General features: G+C 46.4%; 1 protein-coding gene across 1 annotated transcript in view; it reads right to left on the bottom strand.

Moving 5' to 3' along the window:
- LOC144594738 (uncharacterized) overlaps positions 1–22,238 on the bottom strand; it is a 61,410-nt gene that overhangs the window by 30,280 nt on the left and 8,892 nt on the right. The window contains exons 2-3 of the mRNA XM_078401580.1: positions 20,000–20,088; positions 14,377–14,718 (exon numbers count right to left, since the gene is read on the bottom strand). Of these exons, the coding sequence (XP_078257706.1) occupies positions 14,377–14,718; positions 20,000–20,088 (431 nt within the window). The remainder of the gene's footprint in view (positions 1–14,376; positions 14,719–19,999; positions 20,089–22,238) is intronic.

Raw genomic sequence — 22,238 nt, 5'->3', positions numbered from 1 at the left:
CTGTTGTCGGTGACGAACCCACCTGGCGACTGGAGTGGGAAGGGGGGGTTTACATGAGCCACCTCAGCACAAACTCGAGCGGGGTGGCTTTTCTGATGGCCCCGACTTTTCAGCCAGAGATCCTGAAGGTGCAGGAAGTGGTGCCAGGTCGTTTGCTCTATCTGGCTGTGAGTCTGGATGGCATGCCGTTGCATTTTATTAACGTGTATGCCCCCAGCAGTGGCACGATGCAGGCCTGCCTACTTCAGGAGGTGACTGCTCTGTTGAGCACTATTGAAAGAGGAGAGTGTGTCTTTCTGGGGGGAGATTTCAACTGCACACTTGAGGTGCGAGATCGTTCTGGTACTCAGTGTGCCCCTGCTGTAGCAAAGAAACTGAGAGGCTTGCTTGATTCCTTTGAGCTAGTGGATGCATGGCGGAACCTCCACCCTGACTCAAACGCATTCTCGCGGAGGTCTGAGGGGGGCGGTTCCCGCATTGATCGAATGTATATCTCCGGTGCGTTTGTCTCCCGTGTCTCAGCGGCCTCAATGCGGCTGGTGCCGTGCTCGGACCACTGTCTGGTGCGCGTGGACTTCAATCCGGGGCGCACGCGGGCTGGGTCTGCTTACTGGCATTTCAATAACAAGCTGCTGGAGGATCGGTGTTTCCGGGGGTCATTCAGACGGAGTTGGGTGAAGTGGAGAGAGAGGCAGGGGAGCTTTTCTTCACTTAGGCAGTGGTGGGATGTGGGGAAAGCTCACATCCGCCTCTTTTGTAAGGAATATACGTGGGGGTCGACCGGAAGGCAGGACTCAGCGGTTGAGAGGCTCGAGAGGGAGCTATCGAGGGGCGGAGTCTCGCCTGGGTCGGATTGGTGAGGACTCCTGTGAATGGGGAGAGTTTCAGGGGAAGAAGGAAGCCTTGAGGAACCTGCTGCTTGAGCGGTCCCGAGGAGCTTACGTGAGGTCGCGGGTCCAAATGCTGCACGATTTGGACCGAGCGTCACCTTTCTTTCTCTCTCTGGAGAAGGGGCGGGGAGCCCGCAAACAGCTCGTAGAGCTGCTCGCGGATGATGGCTCCTCTGTCACAGATCCAGAGAGGATCAGTGCTTTAGTCCGGTCCTTTTATGGGACCCTGTTCGTTGCAGATGGTTGCAGCGGGGAGGCTCAGCGGGTCCTGTGGGAGGGTCTACCGACTGTAGATAGGGAAGTGTCCGATCATCTGGATGACTCCTTATCACTGGAGGAGTTGACACGTGCCCTGCACCAGCTCAGGAGGGGCAAGTCCCCTGGGCTGGATGGGTTGACGGTAGAATTTGTTAGAGCCTTCTGGGATGTCCTGGGGGATGATTATATGAAGGTTCTGGGGGAGAGCCTGGCGACCGGGGAGATGCCCCTCTCGTGGCGCAGAGCAGTCGTTGTCCTGCTGCCCAAGAAGGGTGAACTCCGCCTGTTGAAGAACTGGCGCCCGGTCTCTCTCCTCTGTACTGAGTACAAAATCTTTGCACGGGCGATGGCAAATCGCCTAGGCTCTGTGCTGTCTCAACTGATTCACCCTGACCAGTCCTATACAGTCCCTGGTCGGTCCATTCAGGATAACATCCACCTGGTTAGGGACCTGATTTATCTATCTCAGGGCACTGGTCAGTCAGTAGCCTTTCTGTCTCTTGATCAGGAGAAGGCTTTTGACAGGGTAGACCATGACTACCTACTCGGGACGCTGCAAGCGTTCGGATTTGGACCGCATTTTGTAGCCAGGGTCCGGCTCTTGTACGCTGCAGCGGAGTGTCTTGTGAAGGTTAATGGGGTGTTGTTGGCTCCCATTCATTTTGGGAGGGGGGTTCGTCAGGGGTGCCCCATGTCCGGTCAGTTGTACTCGGTCTGTGTAGAGCCATTCCTGTGTCTTCTTCGGAGGAAGCTGACAGGCCTGGCTCTACCAGGTCCGGGGGTGGAAGTGGTTCTTTCAGCCTATGCCGATGATGTGCTCCTTACGTTCACTGACCCTGGTGACCTGCGGAGGATGCGTGACTGCCAGAGGACTTTCTCGACTGCATCATCCGCCAGGATTAATTGGAGTAAATGCTCTGGACTATTAGTGGGTCAGTGGCAGGTAGACTCCCTGCCGGAGGAGATGGCGATGTATGCGTGGAGCACCACGCACCTCCTCTATCTGGGGGTGTACCTGAGTCCCACTGAGGATGCCTGGCCGGCGAACTGGCAGGAGCTGGAGATGAAAATCGTTGCCCGGCTGGGACGCTGGTCAGGCCTGCTTGGAGTCCTTTCCTTTCAGGGGAGGGTGCTGGTGATAAACCAGCTGGTGGCCTCCATGTTGTGGTACCGGCTGGCTACTCTTGTCCCGCCCTCCATCTTTGCAACTACTTTACAGAAGAAGCTGGTGGACTTCTTCTGGGGAAATAGGAAGCATTGGGTTACCGCAGCAGTCCTGAGTCTCCCGTTGGAGGAGGGCGGCCAGTCCTTGGTATGCGTACGTACCCAGGTGGCGGCTCTCCGTCTCAGGACTCTGCGGAGGTATATGTACACGGAGAACCCCCCCAGGTGGCACGCTCTGGCCACGTATTTTTTTCGTCGGGGTTGTTGCCTACGGGGGGTTTCGCGGCTGCCGGTGGCGGGCATCAGTCGACCCGCCTTACGGGGTCTGCCTAGTTTCTATCGGGACGTGCTTAGAGTGAGGAATTTGGTTGTTTTCAGCCGACGTGTTGCTCCACAAAGGGAGGGGGACGTCGTGGCTGCGGGAGCAGCTGGTCCTCACCCTGTCATGGCGGGTGTCGAGGAGAGGCGTGTGCCTAGAGTAGTTCTGACTGAGCTTACCCCCGCTCCGTCAGATTTGCTCATCGGGCCTAGGCTCCGGGATCTCTCCCGGGCGCCGGCTCCGCACAACTTGAGCCGTCTTTCCGAGATGCCCAGCGTGCTGTTTCGTGATGCGAAGAGACGCACACTGTACAGAATGCTCCTGCACATTCTACACCTCCTTGTTTTCGTACACCGCCCTGATACATCTTGGCGGTCTGTGTTACCACCTGAAGACGGGGACGGTCCTCAGTGGGGGGCTCTCTATAAGGGAGTTGTTCCCCTTTACATCGGGGACCTGGGGTGGAGAGTGCTGCACAGAGCGGTGGTGTGTAATAAACTGTTGAGCCGGTTCACGGGCTCGCCGACCGCCTGTATTTTCTGCGGTGACGAAGAGACCGTGTTCCATGTCTATATGGAATGTGAGAGGTTACTGCCCCTGTACCAATATCTGAAGGGGTTGTTCCTCAAGTTCTGGTTACACTTTAGTCCTACGATTCTAGTGTTTGGACACAAGGCAGGGGGTGGGGAGGGTCTTTCGGGGGGGTGGGACCTCCCTGTCGGTTTGCTCTTGGGCCTGGCCAAGTTGGCCATTCGCGGGTCCAGGCAGCGGGCGGTCGATAGGCTGCCTTCCCCTTTTCCGGGCCTACGTCCGTGCGCGCGTGACCCTAGAGAGAGAACACGCGGAGACCACGGGGACTATGGAGGCCTTCCGTGGGCGCTGGTCACCGCGGGGGGTTGAGAGCATTGTAAATAATGAAGGCAACATTGTATTATAATGATTATTTGATGACTTGTAACCCCTGAATGTGGTTTTGATGTGATGTATCATGTGAATGTGCTGAATAGTCTTTGAAAATGGAAAAAAAAAAAAAAAAAAAGAGGTGGAATCTCTCTCTCTCTCTCTCTCTCCCCTTCCCTCTGATTCCATCTCATTCCTCTAACTATTTCTCTCCACGCCACCCCTTCTCCTCTCTTATCATTTTGATCTCTCTCCCACACTGAACCCCTTTGCCTCTCCCTCTGCTCCCCATGCCTCTTCTTCTTTATGTGTTTTCCAGGCCAGCAGCAGGTTATTGGAAACAGCAAATGCTGGGAACCACACACTGACCAATTTGGGTCTTCGTACATTACACACAGAGGGAGAGGGAGGGGGAGGGGGGGAGGGAGAGGGAGAGGGAGGGAGAGGGAGAGGGAGAGGGAGAGGGAGAGGGAGAGGGAGAGGGAGAGGGAGAGGGAGAGGGAGAGGGAGAGGGAGAGGGAGAGGGAGAGGGAGAGGGAGAGGGAGAGGGAATCAGAGGGGATGGAAAGAGTGTTTGATTGCAATGAAGAGGGAAAGAGTGGGGAGTGAAAAGGACCGAGAGTAGAGGGAGGAAGGGTAGGCAGGGATTGGATGCAGAAGATAGAGGAGTCAGCACAGGAACAGGCCCTCAAACCCCCAATGTCCATGCCAAACATGATGCCATGTTAAATTAATCTCCTCTGCCTGCATGGGATCCATACCCCTCAATTCTCTGCATATTCACCTGCCTATCTAAAAGCCTCTTAAATATCCGTCTTGTATTTGCCTTCATCACCAAGCCTGACATTGTATTCCAGGCAGCACTCCGTGTAAAAAACACTTGCCCTGCACGTCTCCTTTAAACTCCCCCCGATGACCCCGGATAGCTGTGTCATAGAGTATTTGAAATTTCCACCCTGGGAATGTCTATCCTACCTACGCCTCTCACAAGGTTCTATACTTCTGGCCGATCTCCCCTCAACGTCTGATGCCCCAGAGAAAACAATCCAAGTTTGTCCAACCTCTTCTGAGATCCAGGCAGCATCCTGGTAAATCACTCCTGTACTTCCACCAAAGCCTCCAAATCCTTCCTGTAATGGGATGAACTGAACTCAATGCCCCTTTGTGGGAGCTATAGACTTGGAGAGTGGGTGGCTGTAGCAGAGAAGAGGTTAAAGTGATGGGAGGAGGAGCAAAAGGCAGAGAGGAGAAGGGGACAAAGGGGAGAGAGATGGATTGGAGGGAAGAGAGGAGCAGCAGAGAACAGAGAAAAGGGGTCAAAGAGGATGGAGGATTAGCAGAAGGCAGAGAGGAGAGGAACAAAGTTGGAAAATGAGGATCAGCGGGGAATGGAGAGAACATCAGAGCATGGTGAAAAGAGGATCGTGCGATCATTTTTAGATTCAGATATAGAGTGTAAACAGACCTTTTGGCCCACTGAGTCCGCGCCGACCCGCAATCACCTGTACACTAGTTCTATCCTAGACAATTTACTGAAGCCAATTAACCTACAAACCAGCACGTCTTTGGAGTGTGGGAGGCAACTGGAGCACCCGGAGAAAACCCACGCGGTCACAGGGAGAAGGTACAAACTCTTTGCAGACAGCATCCGTAGTCAGCATTGAAGCCAGGTCTCTAGGTGTGTAAGGCAGCAACTCGAACGCTGTGCCACCATGCCTCTCCAAAGTTACCTCGCTAAAGATCAAACCTTAGATCTCACCTATTATAAATGATCTATTCGCAGCCTCAGTTTAGGGAGATTATATAGTATTTCAAAGGATAATTTACATAGCTAAATTTTGAATCTTTTCTAAAAGGGTTTTAGGCGTTCATGATCAGTATTCTGCATGATGTGTCCTATCTCCTGACTAACGAGCAGATATCTCCAGCTCACCAAGATGATTAAACACAGACAGGTTATTTTTAAATGGAACACATTTATTTATACAAAACAATTTGAACAGAGATTTTAACTTTACAATGGATTGGCAAAACATAAGCACAAATCTTATAAGTCGTGTAAATAAAAAACATACCACAAAGCCGCAGATAAACAAGTTTTGTCATGAAGTTGGAAAGAAAGAATGCGGAGATTTACGAGGATGCTGGTGGGGCTTGAGGGCTTGAGCTAAAGGAAAAGGTTGAGTAGGCTTGGAGATTCTTCCTTGGAGCACAGGAGGCTGAGGGGTGATCAGAGAGAGGTGCACAGAATCACCAGGGGAATAAACGGGGGTGAATGCACAGAGTCCTTTACCCTGGGTAGAGAAATCGAGAACCTGAAGACAGGGGTTTAAGGTGAGACGGGCAAGATTTAACAGGAAATTGGGGGGGTGAGGGGTGTGGAAACTTTTTCACTCAGAGGGTGGTTGGTATAAGGAGCGGACTGCCAGAGGAGGTAGCTGAGGCAGGTTCCATAACAGCATATAAAAAATACTTGGACAGGTACATGGATAGGAAATGTTTAGAGGGATATGGCCTAACGCAGTCAAGAAGCACTAGCTTAGATGGGCTGTCTTGGTCGTCATGGAAGTGTTGGACATAATTCTGGCCCTTTTTGACTCTAAATTGTCCATCCGTGAAGAAGGCCCAGGGAGGCGATCTTTCTTGGACTGAATTTGAGGCATGAATTTTGTGCCTTCCCCTTCACTCCGACTCACTTCTACTGCTTTCCTATTTTATAATTCTTCTATATTTGCCTTCACTAATTATCATGAAATGACGTCAACTACAATTGATGGCTTTGTTGGCTCCACAGCCAACAATGGACCATTGTGGGCTCCAGAAGATAGGCACAAAAAGCTGGAGTAACTCTGTGGAGACTATGGAGAGGTAACGTTTTGGGTTGGGACCATTCTTCAGACTGATCGAAAGTTCCCGACACAAATCGTCCCCTGTCCATTCCCTCCACAGATGCTGCCTGACCCGCTGATTTACTCCAGCACCTTGTGTTTTGCTCAAGATTTCAGCATCTCCAATTCCATCTTACTCCATAAATGTTTACGTCGCTGAAACAAAACAGTGAAGAGAATGTTTAAGAACTTTGCAGATTCCACCAAGTCCTATCCTACTCCAATGGTGCATTTTACCATTCATCGATAACTGAATCAAATGTTTGAGGCTCATTTTATTTGATCACTAATGAGCCATGCTTTGCGTTCGTACCAAGTTCATATCTTCATACACTGAGTTTGGAACTCCTTTTCATTGAGACTGTTCCACTTGATAGTGATTTTCCCCTAAAAATTAAGACAATTATTTAAAAGTTATTTTTTTCTTTAAATTTACAATTTTCAACACAGACATTCTTGCACCCTTATTTAACCTAATTAAGCATAAAGGTCTTTGGAATCAATATTGGTTGACACATTATTTGCACAATGATAGGCCATCTTCCGCCACATTGTCTATTGATATCTCGCTTCTTACAAAGTTGCAAGAGAGAATTCTAGAAAATAGCAGGAAGGAACTGCAGATGCTGGTTTAAACCGAAGATAGACACAAAAAGCTGGAGTAATTCAACAGGGTTACGCAACATCCCTGGAGAAAAGGAATACAGGAAGGTGATGTTTCGGGTTGAGACCCTTCTTCAGACTGAGTCTCCTGAATTCTAGCAAATGTCTTTTCAGTCATCGAGGCACACAGCACGGAAACAGGCCTTTCAGCCCAACCCGTCCATGCCAACCAACGTGCCCCACGTAAGCTACTTCCATTTGCCCGCGTTTGGCCCATATCCCATTAAACCTTTCCTTTCCATGTACCTGTCCAAGTGTTTTTTAACGGTGTTATTATATCTGCCTCAACTACCTCCTCTGGCATCTCATTCCATATACCAGGGGTGGCCAAACCGCGGCTCGCGAGCCACATGCGGCTCTTTGACCTTTAATATGCGGCTCGTGGAAATACGTTGGCTGAGCTCCTTTTTTCATCACAGTTAATATAAAAGGTAAATAAGAAAAAATTTCAAGCTTTATAATTATTTACTGGGTATGAATTGAGACCCCATTGGAATAAAACGTAAGTTTAATGTTCATGGTTAGCAAAAATATTTAAGAATTTAAATCCTGATTTTAATGCTAAATCTGAGTGAGGCATTGTTCTTTAGTGCTGGGGGAAGGAATGGTGGGAGGCAGAGGGATTCAAGAAATTTCAGGTCAGCAAAGGTTACAGAGGAATGTCAGAAGACTGAGGTCATGGGTAAGGGGGTTAAAGATTTGGGTGCGCCGGGGAGTGGGAGTGGTCACAGGTGGCTTAATGAGTCTAGGCCCAGTTTTATAACAAAATGTGGATGTAACAATAAAAACGTATGTGTAAATTTTGTTCATGTCTTGCGGCTCTCAAACATCTGAACTTTATCGTATGTGGCTCTTACATTAAGCAAGTTTGACCACCCCTGCCATTTACCTACCATCCTCTGAGTGAAAAATTTGTCCCTCAGGTTCCTTTACACCTTCTCGCCTCACCTTAAACCCCCTGGTTCCTCAGGGTATAAAAAACCCTGTGCATTCATCCTGTCAATTCCCCAAATTTAATTTTGGAAAGGTGAACAGTGGACATACATGCTGTTAATACCCCTAACAAGTAGTAGTGGGTTGGCTTCCTGAATGAGAGAATCTCTCTGGGTAATCCCATGGAGCTGTTGGGAAGAGAGGGTCCAAGGTTTACAGCGAGCGAAGAAGCTGGAATAGCAATATTTCCCCAAATCAGGGTGGATTGTAACTTGGAAGGGAAGAACATAGGAACAGTACAGCACAGGATCAGGCCCTTCACCCCACAATGTCTGTGCCGAATATGATGCCAAGGTAAACTAATTTTGTCTGCCTGCACATTTAGTTCAGTTTGGTTTAGTTTTGTTTATTGTCACATGTACCGAGACACATTGAAAAGCTTTTTGTTACGTGCTAGCCAGTCAGTGGAAAGACTACACATGATTACAATTGAGCTGTCCTCAGTGTATAGATAGTGATCCTTTTTCCTCCATTCCCGGCCTATCCACATTCCCATGTAAAAGTCTTTTAAATGCCACTATCGTATCTGCCCCCAACAACACATTCTGTTGGACAACACATTCCAAGCACTCACCCCTTTCTGTGTAAAAAATGATCGCACATCTCCTGTAAACGTTGCCCCTCTCGCCTTAAAACTGTACCCACTCGTCTTTGACATTTCCAGCCTGGGAATAAAGGTTCTAACTGTCAGGCTTTCTATCTATGCCTCTCATAATTTTATATATACTACCATCAGTTCTCCCCTCAATCTCCAAAGAGTCCATGTTTGCCCAACCTCCCTTTCTATCTAAAACCATCGAATGCATAAATTGACGGACGGCGTTTCGAGTCGGGTCACTTCATCCAGGCTGCCTGTTTCCTTCCACAGATGCTGCCTGACCTGCTGAGTTCCTCCAGCTGTTCTCCTTCCCATCCATCAGATTCAAGCATCTGCAGTCTGTTGTGTCTCAGAGCACCCACCATCTCTTGCCCACTCCCATGTGCACCCATAGCGGCATTTAAGAGGCATTTAGATGTGCATATAGATATGCAGGTAGTGGAGGGATATGGATCACATGCAGACAGAGGTCAGGATCGAACCCGGGTCTCTGGTGCTGTGAGGCAGCAGCTCTATCTGCTGTGCCACAGTGCTGCCCTCAAATCAATTTCTTCAAATCAGTTTAATAATCCGTTATTTTTTATATTTCAAGGCATGATAAATATTTGATGAATATAAATTAGGAACTTGCATGTCGAAGTAACAGAACCAGTGCAAAACAGAAGCTCGCAACTGCAAGAATAATCATTGCAATCATCAGTGGATCCTTAAAAACTGCTACTTTGCACCCTTCAGCACACTTATGCTTGGTTTCATCTGAGAATATAAAATATAATAACATATACTTATGTCTTAATTTGACCATTACATCATCATCTTCTCATAAAAAGTTCATGAACCCCTTAAAAAAGATAAAACATGAGTTATAGGACGGAATATTTGTGTCACTGAAGGCCAAATACCATTCGCTACATCGTCTTGTACAATGAATCTTCAGTGTTTATCTCATGAACTGGATAGAGTGGGCATGGAGATGATGTTTCCATTAGTGGGAGGGTGTGAGAGCAGAGGGCACAGCCTTAAGGACCTGTCGCACTTAGGTGATTTTAAGGCGACTGCCGGTGACTAGGCTGTCACCGAACGTTCGCCGGGGTGTCGCGGGCATGATCGTGAGGAGTCTTCCAAAGATCGTAGTGGATCTCAGCGTGTTGCCGAGAAATCAAACGGTTTGAAATTTCTCGGCGACAGCTGGTTTGTCGCCAGGTATCGTAGCTTATTGCGGGCGCTGTCGCATGCTGTCCCCAGGTTTGATAGGTTCTCTTAACATACATTTAGAAGCACATAATATTAAAATAAGTAAAGTCATTTCAAAATACCATAAAATGCTTGTGTTTAACCAATTTATTTACCGTCAGGACATTTGACAGGTAGATTGGAGGCGACAGTTTGACGGTCAGGTAAGCGTGGGAATTATCGCGATGTTTTTGGTCTCAGCCATTACATTTAAAGTGGGCTCCAAACCCAGATATGCAACCCAGAAACCAGATATGCATCTCCCTTACATTTTAAAAGAATGTCCACACACTTTTCACAAAACTCCACTGAACCACTTTTAAAACTATTTTTTTTAGTACAGCTATTAGTAAACTGGAAGTAAATCCAGTTTATTCCTTGTTACAGTGAAGCTTGGTTTTTAAGTAACCCATACAAGGTGTTATAGTTCAAAACTCTCAAGTACTTACCGACTTGTCAGTGATTTCAGCGAAAACCACGACGCCGAAGCATTGACAGCGTGGGAATTATCGCGATGTTTCAGAAGATGCTGTAATCTCGACCTGACTCGACATTGTCGTGGTCATTGTCGTCGGGTAAAAGAAAAGTTCGGCGATCTGCTACGACTTTGACAGTCGCCGGCAGTCGCCAAAAAAATCGCCTAAGTGGGACAGGCCCTTTAGAATAAGAGGGCGTATGTTTAGAAAGGATGAGGAGGAATTTATTTAGTCAGAGGGCAGTGAATCTGTGGAACTCTTTGCCACAGACGGCTGTGGAGGTCAAGTCGATGGATATTTTTAAGGTGGAGATTGACAGATACTTGATTATCAAGGGTGTCAGGGGTTTTGGGGGGAAGGCAGGGGAATGGGGTTGAAAGGGAAAGATAGATTAGTGGCGTAGACTTGATAGGCTGAATGGCCTAACGCTGCCCCTATAACTACTTATGAACTCTTTAAATAAGTAATTCTAAGGATCTTGAACAAAGACATTTAATGTGGAGGTCAGCATACTTGATTTACTAAATTGAACATTGAAAATTAGCGAAGTTTTTGATAACTAAATCACAAATATGAGAGCCTTTTAAAAATATATATATAAGCTCAAGTTTAAAAATGTTCAGGAAGAAAAAAGAAAACTGTTTACAGATCCAGCAGATTGGTTTATAAGGCCAAACCCCTCAAGACTTTAACAAGTTTCATCCCACTATATAAACATAGCACAAAAAGTAAGGAAATTTGTGTTTGGTAGATTATTTCTCTGTTGTAACAATGCTTCTTGACAATAAATCTTATACCGTTGGAAAGCCTGTTTATTTCCCTTTTAAATGGTGCCACATTTGTAAGGAACATGCATTTGTGGGATGAGCAGCAGAGCTGAGTATATGGGTTGCGCCCATGAAAAATTTGCCAAATCTTCTCTGCCAATGCCAAACAGCTTATTCTGCTGTTGCTATTGACTCTTGTTTTGAGCTTCTGGTACCCCCAGGTGCTGACAAGAATGGGATGCCATCCCACAACAGTGTGTGACCAGGCTGGTGACCAGCATGAGGAGGAGGTGCCAGGCTGTTATGGCTGTGTATGGTTCTTCCACACGCTACTGTGGCTCCTGTTTATTAAATGAATAAATTGTTAAATTGCCAATATGTCTTGTTTCTTCAGACTTCAATCATCCAATCCACCAAACAACACCGAACAAGAGTCAATGGCAGAATAAGCTGTTTGGCATTGGCAGAGAAGATTTGGCAAATTTTTCATGGGCGCAACCCATATACTCAGCTCTGCTGCTCATCCCACAAATGCATGTTCCTTACAAATGTGGCACCATTTATAAGGGAAATAAACAGGCTTTCCAACGGTATAAGATTTATTGCCAAGAAGCATTGTTACAACAGAGAAATAATCTACCAAACACAAATTTCCTTACTTTTTGTGCTATGTTTTAGAAGCAGTTCAATGCAGTGGTGGTTTCTATGCACCACTGGTAGTTTTCAAGGTTCACACAAAATGGGTCACATTTCAAAGCATGAGAATCTAACAAATGGGAGTAAGGAAGCACAATACACTGTAGAGGCTGCAATCATGAGCAAAAGGAAAGTGCTAGATGAACTCAGGCAGCATCCCTGGATAGAAGTAATGGGTGATGTTTTGGGGTCGAGACCCTTCTGAGACCGTCTGAGGCGGAGTCTTGACCCGAAAGGTCACCCATTTCTTCAATACAGAGATGCTGCCTGCCCCGCTGAGTTACTCCAGCATTTTGTGTCTATCTCTGGAAGTCAGACCAAGGCAGAACCGACAGTGAATGGTAAGGCCCTGGGGCGTGTTGCAGAGCAGAGTGATCTGTGATTACAGGCACATTGTTCCTTGAAAGTGGCACCACAACTAGACAAGGTGGTCAAGAAGGCTTTCGGCACATTAGCCTTCATCAGTCAGAGTATCGAGTATGCAAGTTGGGAGGTTATGTTACAGCTGTCCAAGACATTGGCTACTGTGTTCAGTTTTGGTCACCCTGTTATAGGAACAATGTTGTTATGCTGGACAGTGTGCATAAAAGATTTACGAGGATGTTGCCAAGTCTTGTAAATATCAAGTCCTGGCAACTTCTTCGTAATGTATTGAACTTTGGTTTGGGGAGATATATTGGTCAAATAGTGGTCTGGGAAATTTATACCCAGCTGAGTGGGCAGAAGGAACGGCATTTTAACACCTTATCCAAAGGAGACTATCGCCCAGCAATATATTATTAAAGACTTCGACACAATCTATCTACTCATGTCTCTCGGAATGGGTGTTGAACCAAGAATCTTTCCACTTGCCACTGCTGACAGGAGAATGGACAAATGGCCTTGTGTCAAAACTGTTAATCCATTACTGGGTTGGGTTATCGTTTAGAGACCAGCAAAGGGAACAGTTACTCCCAGGAGGTATGAGATTTGTGAATAGGAAAAATAATATTTCTTCCACAGTTTAATGGTGGAACAGTGGAGCAGTAGGTAGAGCTGCTGCCTTACAGCGCCAGATTCATGAGTTCCATTCTGACGTCTGGTGCTGTTCTGTATGGAGTTTGTATGTTCTTCCTGTTTCTGGGTTTGGGTTTGGGCCTGGGTTTCTTCTGGGTGCTCCAGGGTTTCCTCCCACACTGCAAGGACGTACAACTTTGTCTGTTCATTAGCCTCTAAATTCCCCAAATGTGCAAGGAGTGATTGAGAAAGTGGTAGAACATAGACCTAGTTTGCAAAGATAATTGAAGGTTGGCGTGGACTCTAAACCTCCTGTGTCTCTAAACTAACCAAAGGTGTTGGTCATATGGTCAAATAGAACAGACCACAATAATATGAAATAATCCTGCTGACACCCGTTATTTTTAATTAACTGATATTGCTCGGTTTATCTGATCTCACATGAGTAAAGAGAGGACCATTCAATACAGGCCATTAAAGTTTTTCCTTTGGCATGTCTAATTTTATTATTGTAACCTCTTCAAGCATTCCTTCTCTCCAGAGATGCTGCCTGTCCTGCTGATTTACTCCAAAATGTTATGTCTATCTTCAGTGTAAACCAGCATCTGCAATACCTTCCTGCACTCTTCAAGCAATATGCTGTGCAATGGCAACAAGATTTCTGCGTGCCTCTGAGTAAAACACAAAATTCTGGAGTAAAGGGTCAGGCAGCATCTGTGGCAGCAATGGATGGGCTGAAGAACAGTCCCAACTGAAAATGTCACCTATCCATTCTTTTCAGAGATGCTGCCTGACCAGCGTTACTCCAGCACTTTTTATTTTACTCAAGATTCTGGCATCTCCAATTCATTTTGCCTCCACTCTTACTACATTTTGCCTCCTGCCCCTTACTACATTCTGGAAGGGATTTTATTATGAATTAAGTCCAAAACGGCACTTAAAATGTAATTGCCACAACTTCATTTTTCAGTCAGAAAAGTGAAAACAAATATGTTGAGTAACGAGCCATTAATTTATTCCCCTGGGAAGAGATAATTAGAAACAATAGAATTGATATTTAGTTTGGATACCAGTTTAAGAAACATTTAGACAGGTATGTGGATAGGAAAGGTTTAGATGGATATGGGGCAAACGCAGGCAGGTGGGTCCAGTGTAGATGGGACATGTTGACCGGTGTGAGCAAGTTGGGCCAAAGGGCCTGTTTCTACGCTGTAAGACTCTATGACTCTTATGACCGGTGTATTGAAAATGATTGGAAACCAACAAAGAGACATCTAAGAAAACATATCCATGTTTTTTTTTCATCCACACATAGTTTTAATGTATATTAAACTACCAATTCTTGATGGTTGCATGAACCAAACTTCCTCCAGGGATATATCACTAATTGCATAATATTCTTACCTTCTCCATCTTTGTTTTTAAAGTATGAAAATGTAAACCAGCATCTGCAGTCGCTTCCCACACATAGTTTTTAATTGTCTGTTCTACTTCAGTATATAATACTCCATGAATATTTGATACATAAAACATACCTGATACAATAAGCATTGTTTCTTCAGCAGTCTGTTCGGTTATTCTACCATTCTCTACCGCAGAAACACAATAGTAAGTATCAGTGTCGTTTTTCTGAAGATCTCTGAGAGTAATATTGATCCTTTTTGCATCTTTCGTTCCATTACACTCCAGCCGAGGCCTGTACGGTTCACCGACGAACGAGTTTATGGTGACGAAACACAGATCCTTTTGCATTAAACCATTCCTTTTAAAATGAGTGCCGACTAGCGATCCTAGTGTAAATGTGATTTCACAGGTCATTGAAACTGATTCTCCTCTTCCTGCATAGATGGCACGTGGAGACTGGGAAACAAAGAGTCCTGTAAAATTGCACAATCAAAAATATTGTCAGTGCAGTGACAGCAAGCGACCAGTCAGCAGTAAGTACATTTTCACACTTTAAAAACTGAGATGGAGAAGGTAAGAATATTATGCAATTAATGATGTGTCCCTGGAGGAAGTTTGTTTCATGCAACAATTCAAGAATTGATACCACAAAATGCTGGAGTAACGCAATCGAGGCCCAAATTTAGTTTAGTTTAGTTTAGTTTATTGTCACATGTACCGAGACACATTGAAAAGCTTTTTTGTTGCGTGCTATCCGGTCACTGGACGGACTTGTCATGATTACAATCAAGCCGTCCACTGTGTACAGATACATGATAAAATAAATAACATTTAGTGTGAGATAAAGTCCAGTAAAGTCCGTTTAAAGATTGTCTAAAGGGCCTGTCCCACTTTAGGCGATTTTAAGGCGACTGCCGGAGACTAGGCTGTCGCTGACAGTTCGCCGGGTGACGCGGGCATAATCGTGAGGAGTCTTCCAAGAATTGTAGTAGATCTCAGCGCATCGCAGAGAAATCATCTGGAGTGACAGCTGGCTTGTCGCCAGGTATCGTTGCTTATTGCGGGCACAGTCGCCTGCTGTCCCCAGGTTTGCTAGGTTCTCTTAGATCCATTTAGAAGCACATTATATTAAAGTAATTTCAAAATACCATAAAATGCTTGTGTTTAGCCAATTTATTTACCGTTAGGACATTTGACAGGTAGATTGGAGGCGACAGTTTGACGGTCAGGTAAGCGTGGGAATTTCGCAATGTTTATGGCCATCAGCCATTACATTTAATGTGGGCTCCAAACCCAGGTATGCAACCCAGAAACCAGATATGCATCGCCCGTACATTTTCAAAGAATGCCCACACACTTTTCACAAAAATCCACTTAACCACTTATAATTTTTTTTTTTTAAATACAGCTATTAGTAAACTGGAAGTATAGCCAGTTTATTCCTTGTTACAGTGAAGCTTGGATTTTAAGTAACCCATACAAGATGTTATAGTTCAAAACTCTCAAGTTCTTACCGACTTGTCTGTGATTTCAGTGAAAATTAGGATGCCGGAGAAGCATTGACAGCGTGGGAATTTTGCGATGTTTCCGAAGACGCTTTAATCTCGACCTGACTAGGCATTGTCGTGGTCATTGTCGTCGGGTAAAAGAAAAGTTCGGCGATCTGCTACAACTTTGACAGTCGCCGGCAGTCGCCTTAAAATCGCCTAAAGTGGGACAGGCCCTTAAGGGTCACCGGTGATGTAGATAGTAGCTCAGAATCGCACTCTAGTTGGTGATAGGATGATACAATTATCTAATAACAGCTGGGAAGAAACAGGTCAGGATGATGCCTAGATTAGAAGGTATCAACTACAAGGAGATTTATTCACAAAATGCTGGAGTAACTCAGCAGGTCAGGCAGCATCTCGGGAGAGAAGGAATGGGTGACGTTTCGGGTCGAGACCCTTCTTCAGACTGATGTCAGGGGGGCGGGACAAAGGAAGGATATAGGTGGAGACAGGAAGATAGAGGGAGATCTGGGAAGGAGGAGGGGAAGGGAGGGACAGAGGAGCTATCTGAAGTTGGAGAAATCGACGTTCATACCACCAGGCTGCAAACTGCCCAGGCGAAATATGAGGTGCTGCTCCTCCAATTTCCGGCGGGCCTCACTATGGCACTGGAGGAGGCCCATGACAGAGAGGTCAGACTGGGAATGGGAGGGGGAGTTAAAGTGCTGGGCCACCGGGAGATCAGTTTTGTTAATGCGGACCGAGCGCAGCGATCGCCGAGCCTGCGCTTGGTTTCGCCGATATAAATAAGTTGACATCTAGAGCAGCGGATGCAATAGATGAGGTTGGAGGAGGTGCAGGTGAACCTCTGTCTCACCTGGAAAGACTGTTTGGGTCCTTTGATGGAGTTGAGGGGGGAGGTAAAGGGACAGGTGTTGCATCTCGTGCGGTTGCAAGGGAAAGTGCCCGGGGTTGGGGTGGTTTGGGTAGGAAGGGACGGGTGGACCAGGGAGTTACGGAGGGAACGGTCTCTGCGGAACGCAGAGAGGGGAGGGGATGGGAAGATATGGCCAGTGGTGGGGTCCCGTTGTAGGTGACGGAAATGTTGGTGGATGATATGTTGGATCCGCTGGCTGGTGGGGTGGAAGGTGAGAACGAGGGGGATCCTGTCCTTGTTGCGAGTGGAGGGAGGGGGAGCAAGAGCGGAGCTGCGGGATGTAGAAGAGACCCTAGTGAGAGCCTCATCTATAATGGAGGAGGGGAAGCCCCGTTTTCTGAAGAACGAGGACATCTCGGAAGCCGTAATGTGAAACACCTCATCCCGGGCGCAGATGCGGCGTAGACGGAGGAATTGGGAGTAGGGGATAGACTTTTTGCAGGGGACCGGGTGGGAAGAAGTGTAGTCCAGATAGCTGTGCGAGTCGGTGGGTTTGTAGTAAATGTCCGTCACTAGTCTGTCTCCTGCGATGGAGATGGTGAGGTCCAGAAACGGGAGGGAGATGTCAGAGATAGTCCAGGTATATTTAAGGGCAGGATGGAAATTGGAGGTGAAGTGTATGAAGTCAGTGAGTTCTGCATGGGTGCAAGAGGTAGCACCAATGCAGTCGTCGATGTAGCGGAGGTAGAGTTCGGGGATGGGGCCAGTGTACGTCTGGAACAGGGATTGTTCGACGTACCCGACAAAGAGGCAGGCGTAGCTAGGGCCCATGCGAGTGCCCATAGCTACGCCTCTGGTTTGGAGGAAGTGGGAGGAGTCAAAGGAGAAGTTGTTGAGGGTAAGAGCCAGCTCTGCTAGGCGGAGGAGAGTGTTGGTCGATGGGGATTGGCTGGTTCTACGGTCGAGGAAGAAACGGAGGGCTTCGAGACCATCCTTGTGGGGGATGGAAGTGTAGAGTGACTGGACATCCATGGTGAAGATGAGGGAGTGGGGGCCTGGGAACCGGAAGTTATCCAGGAGATGGAGAGCGTGTGAGGTGTAGGAACTACAAGGAGAGGTTGGACCAACTAGGAATGTTTTCTCTGGAATGCTGGAGGCTAAGGGAAGACTGTAGGGACACAGGGATTGGTCCAGCCATCGAACCCTCTGATTGGTAGACCAGGTGAGGTAGTACGCAGGTAAAGGGAACGAGGCAGTCTCGTTTAGTCCTCCAGCGGAGACAGTAAGATTTATGGTTGTCTGTCGTTTGATGCGTTGATTGTCACGGTTGTTAATGTTATAATAAACGGCTACTTCAACGTACCTCGCCTACGACTCGCCATAAGACGTGATAAAAGTATATAAAATTATGAGGGGAATAATTAGGGAAGACAGTCAGAACCTTTTTTCCAGGACGGAAACATCCAATACTATAGGGCGTTGCTTTAAGATGAGAGGGGGGGAGTTTAAAGGAGATCTGGGGAGCAAACTTTCAACACAGAGGTTGGTGGATACCTGCCAGGGGTGGTGGTGGAAGCAGATAAGATGATGGTGTTTAAGAGGCTTTTGGATAGGCACATAGATATGCAGGGAATGGAGGGATAAGGAACATGTGCAGGCAGATCAAAGTTTATCTAGGCATAATATTCAGCACAGACATTGTGGGCCAAATGAACCGTTCCTATACTACACTATACTGTTCTATGTTCTGTGTTCTATGTTCTATGCTCTTCCTTTTCTTTTAGTCACTGGCTGCAGATTATTTTGCAACTTTGCGGTCTGACCTTCAGTTCTGCAGCAAAAGTTGCAGTACAAACTCTATTGACTTATCACTGACTGCAGTATCGTCCAGAATATCATTCCCTTCTGCAGTCTTCCCCAAAGACTGATATTCTCATGGTATGTAGCTACTTCTTTGGTCTTCAAATCAAAGGAGGCTATGAAAACAAACAAAATATTGCAGATGGTGGAAATCTGAAATACAAACAGAAAATGTTGGAACTACTCAGGTCAGGCAGCATCCATGGGAAGAGAAGCAAAATTAATGTTTCAGGTTGAAGACCTTTCATTAGAATTAGGAAGAAGGAAGGAACTCCTTCCAGCTCTAAGGAAGGGTCTCCAACCTGAAATGCTCACTCTGTTTCTCCTCCCACAGATGCTGCCCGACCTGCTGAGTATTTTGGGTATTTTCTGTTTTTATCAAAGGAGGCGGGTGGCATGGTGGCACAATGGTACAGCTGCTCTCTTACAGCACCAGAGACCCGGGTTTGATCCTGACTATGGGTGCTGCCTGAATAGAGTTTCTACATTCCCCCTATGACTGCGTGGGTTTTCTCTGGGTGCTCCGGTTTCCTCCCACATTCTAAAGACGTACAGGTTTGTAGGTTAATTTACTTTTGTAAACTGTAAATTGTCCCTAATGTGTAGGATAGTGTGAGCGTATACGATGATCGTAGGTCAGTGCGGGCTCGGTGGGCTGAAGGGTCTGTTTCCACACTGTTTCTCTAAAGTCTAATGAGCCTCGCAGGTGATAGCTGTTTGATGACTTCAAGTTTTCACCAACTTTTTCCCTGTGGTCACAGATGAAATTTCGCCATATCACCTGAATACTGTGTGCACAATTTGCTTCACATTGGCATTACTGCCATACTTTATAACCTCAAAGCCTGGTCTATCCCTCAAGATATTGTTACTTCTAAGCAATAAGATCTACTCTGGTCCATTGAGGAATACAGAAGATCATGCTGGGCAAAGCTGGTCTATTTACATTACAAAGGAACAAGTTGAAATGCTCTAATAAAGATCACGGCTCAAGATAGCACAAGAGAAGGACAGCACGCATTTTTATAATTTCTTACCAATATAGAAACACGTCCCAAAATGTACCGCGAAAGTGAGAAAATTAAACACTAGACCACAGACCCTAGATTCGGAAAATCTCTCCTGAACTCTGGGATTTAAGGAGAATCGTAGATGAAGGGATTAATTCCGTGGCAATGAAGAACGTGGATAGGTGATGTTTCAGGTTGGGACAGAAGAATGGCCCCGACACGAACCAACACCTATCCATGTTCTCCAGGGCTGCTGCCTGACCCGCCGAGTTACTCCAGCTATTTGTGTCATTTTCTCTTGTAAACCAGCATCTGCAGTTCCTTGCTTCTAATAATATTTGTTTCTGGATAATATTTGTCAAAGGCTATCCCAAAGACAGATTGAACATATATGATCACTTCTGACCACTTTACATTCCAGAGCAAGTTCGAACCTGAAGAGGAACAAACACGCGTGGCAAAACATTTCTGGTGTGCAGTTATTATTTATGAGACTTCATTGGAAGCAGTTTCTTACCTGAATCTTTTGCAGTTATTGTTAGAAAGAATAAAAACGAAAGGCAGAGGAATATTTCCGCAGACATATTTCTTCCTTGCTGGTTGCTTCTGTCAAAAAAAAAAATGAAACCTGAGTTATATCTGAGCTAGTGTCATAAGCAAGTTTCACTTTGAAGCCACTTTTGAAACCACATTCGATGACGCTGACAGGAAGATTATTTGTTGGTAGAAATAAAGAAATGCAGATGTTGGTTAATGCATAAAAGGACAATGCTGGCGTAACTCAGCAGGTCACACAGCATCTCTGGAGGACATGGAGGTGATATTTTGGGTCCGGACCCTTCTTCGGGCTGAATATAGAACGGAGAAGAAAGCTGGACTTCAGCACTTTGTGTCCTTTTGAAAATAGTTACTTAATGCTTTTACTTACTTACTTACTAATGCTTTTACTTACACTCTGCTGTTCACAATGCAAGGGAAAATGAAATGGAAAAAATATCAATTGATCTTATTTGCTTAAAACCTGTGAATTATGTAAACACAAGGAAGTGCAGAGGCTGGTTTTTACAAATAAAAACCCAAAATGCTGCAGTAACTCAGTGGGTCAGGCAGCATCTCTGGAGAACATAAATGGGCAGACTGAAAAAGGGTCTCGACCCGAAATGTCACCTGTCCATGCTCTCCAAAGATGCTGCCTGACCACTGATTTACTCCAGCACTTTGTGTGAATTGTGAAATCATTACTGAGTCACAATTTCACAAAAAACAAACTTAATCGAGTGCGTAAAATATACTCGAATGTTAATGGTGAATGATGGTCTGCAAAATGATTTCACATCGAGTTAAAACAAGTGTTAGAGAAAAGAGGACTGATTACTAAGTTAATACGTTAAATATTTTTAGAAAAATATAAGTGGTAGATACTCCAGCACTTTGCATCTAGTTTAGTTTAGTTTATTGTCACGTGTCCCGAGGTACAGTGAAAAGATTTGGGTGCGTGCTATCCAGCCAGCGGAAAAACAATACATGATTACAATCGAGCCATACACATTGTACAGCTACATGATAAGGGAATATCGCTTAGTGCAAGGTAAAGCCAGCAAAGTCCGATCAAAGATAGTCTATCTTCAGTATAAACCAGCATCAACAGTTCCTTTCTGCACACTTCGTTAGGCCATATTTGGAGCATTGCATGCAGTTCTGGTCACCCCACGATAGGAAAGATGTGGAGGATTTGTAATTGGTGCAGGTGAGGTTAACCAGAATGCGACTGGACTAGAGAGTATTACCTTGGATTGTCTTTCCTAGAAAGCTGGAGGTTGAGTGGAGACCTTTAGCAAGTCATAGGTAGGACATACACAAAAATCTGGAGGAACTCAGCGAGACAGGAAACATCTCTGGAGAAGAAATGGGTGACATTTTTGGTTCAGATCCTTCTTCAGACCCGAAACATCTCCCATTCCTTCTCTCCAGAGATGCTGCCTGTCCCGCAGAGTTACTCCAGCTTTTTGTGCCTATCTTCGGTTTAAACCAGCATCTGCAGTTCCTTCAGGACAGACAGTCAAAACCCTCCGGGAATAGCTCTGCACAAGACCAGAAGAAATTGTAGAAAGTTGTGGATGCTGCCCAGCCCATCAATCACACAGACCATTGACTCCAGCTACACTTCATACTGCCTTGAAAAGGCCCGTGTGACAGGGCTACTTCTACAACCTGCTGCAATTTCTTGCGGTCTCGGCCAGAGCTGTTCCCAGTAAGCCACAGTCCGCTCTCTATGGTGCATCACAGTCACTGGAGACATGACTGAATGAACGATGCGTTACTGTCCCATGAAAAGCTTTGTTTTGCACACAGCCCAGACTGTACACCCGCGTCGCCACGTGTTGGCGCCGACAAAGTTACAAAAGCAGCGAAGAGTCCTATCTACTGCCTGCCGCTGCACATGGCAGCAGCCCCGCCCCCCTCTCCCCACCCCGGCAGTTCCCCCTTTGTTCTCGGTGGTCCCCCCACGCCGGGCTCCCCCAGCGTTCTCAGCGGCACTCAGCCCTCCCCCCCCATTGCTCTCACTGGCCCACCTCGCTCTCTGTGGCACGGTTCCATTGACGCAGTGGCGTGGGGATGATTTGCCCGCGATGGTTGAGCCCAGCCGACCAGGCGGGCCCTCCGTAGTCAGTCCCCGGCGGACAAGACCTCCTCCCACGTCAGTCCTCGGTGTGCGAGTTGGGCCTGCTTTCTGGGAGTGTTCCGGCCCATTGCTC

Source organism: Rhinoraja longicauda, chromosome 6 (assembly GCF_053455715.1).
Source record: "Rhinoraja longicauda isolate Sanriku21f chromosome 6, sRhiLon1.1, whole genome shotgun sequence".
NCBI lineage: Eukaryota > Metazoa > Chordata > Chondrichthyes > Rajiformes > Arhynchobatidae > Rhinoraja > Rhinoraja longicauda.
This window is presented reverse-complemented; position numbering and strand designations above follow the sequence as displayed.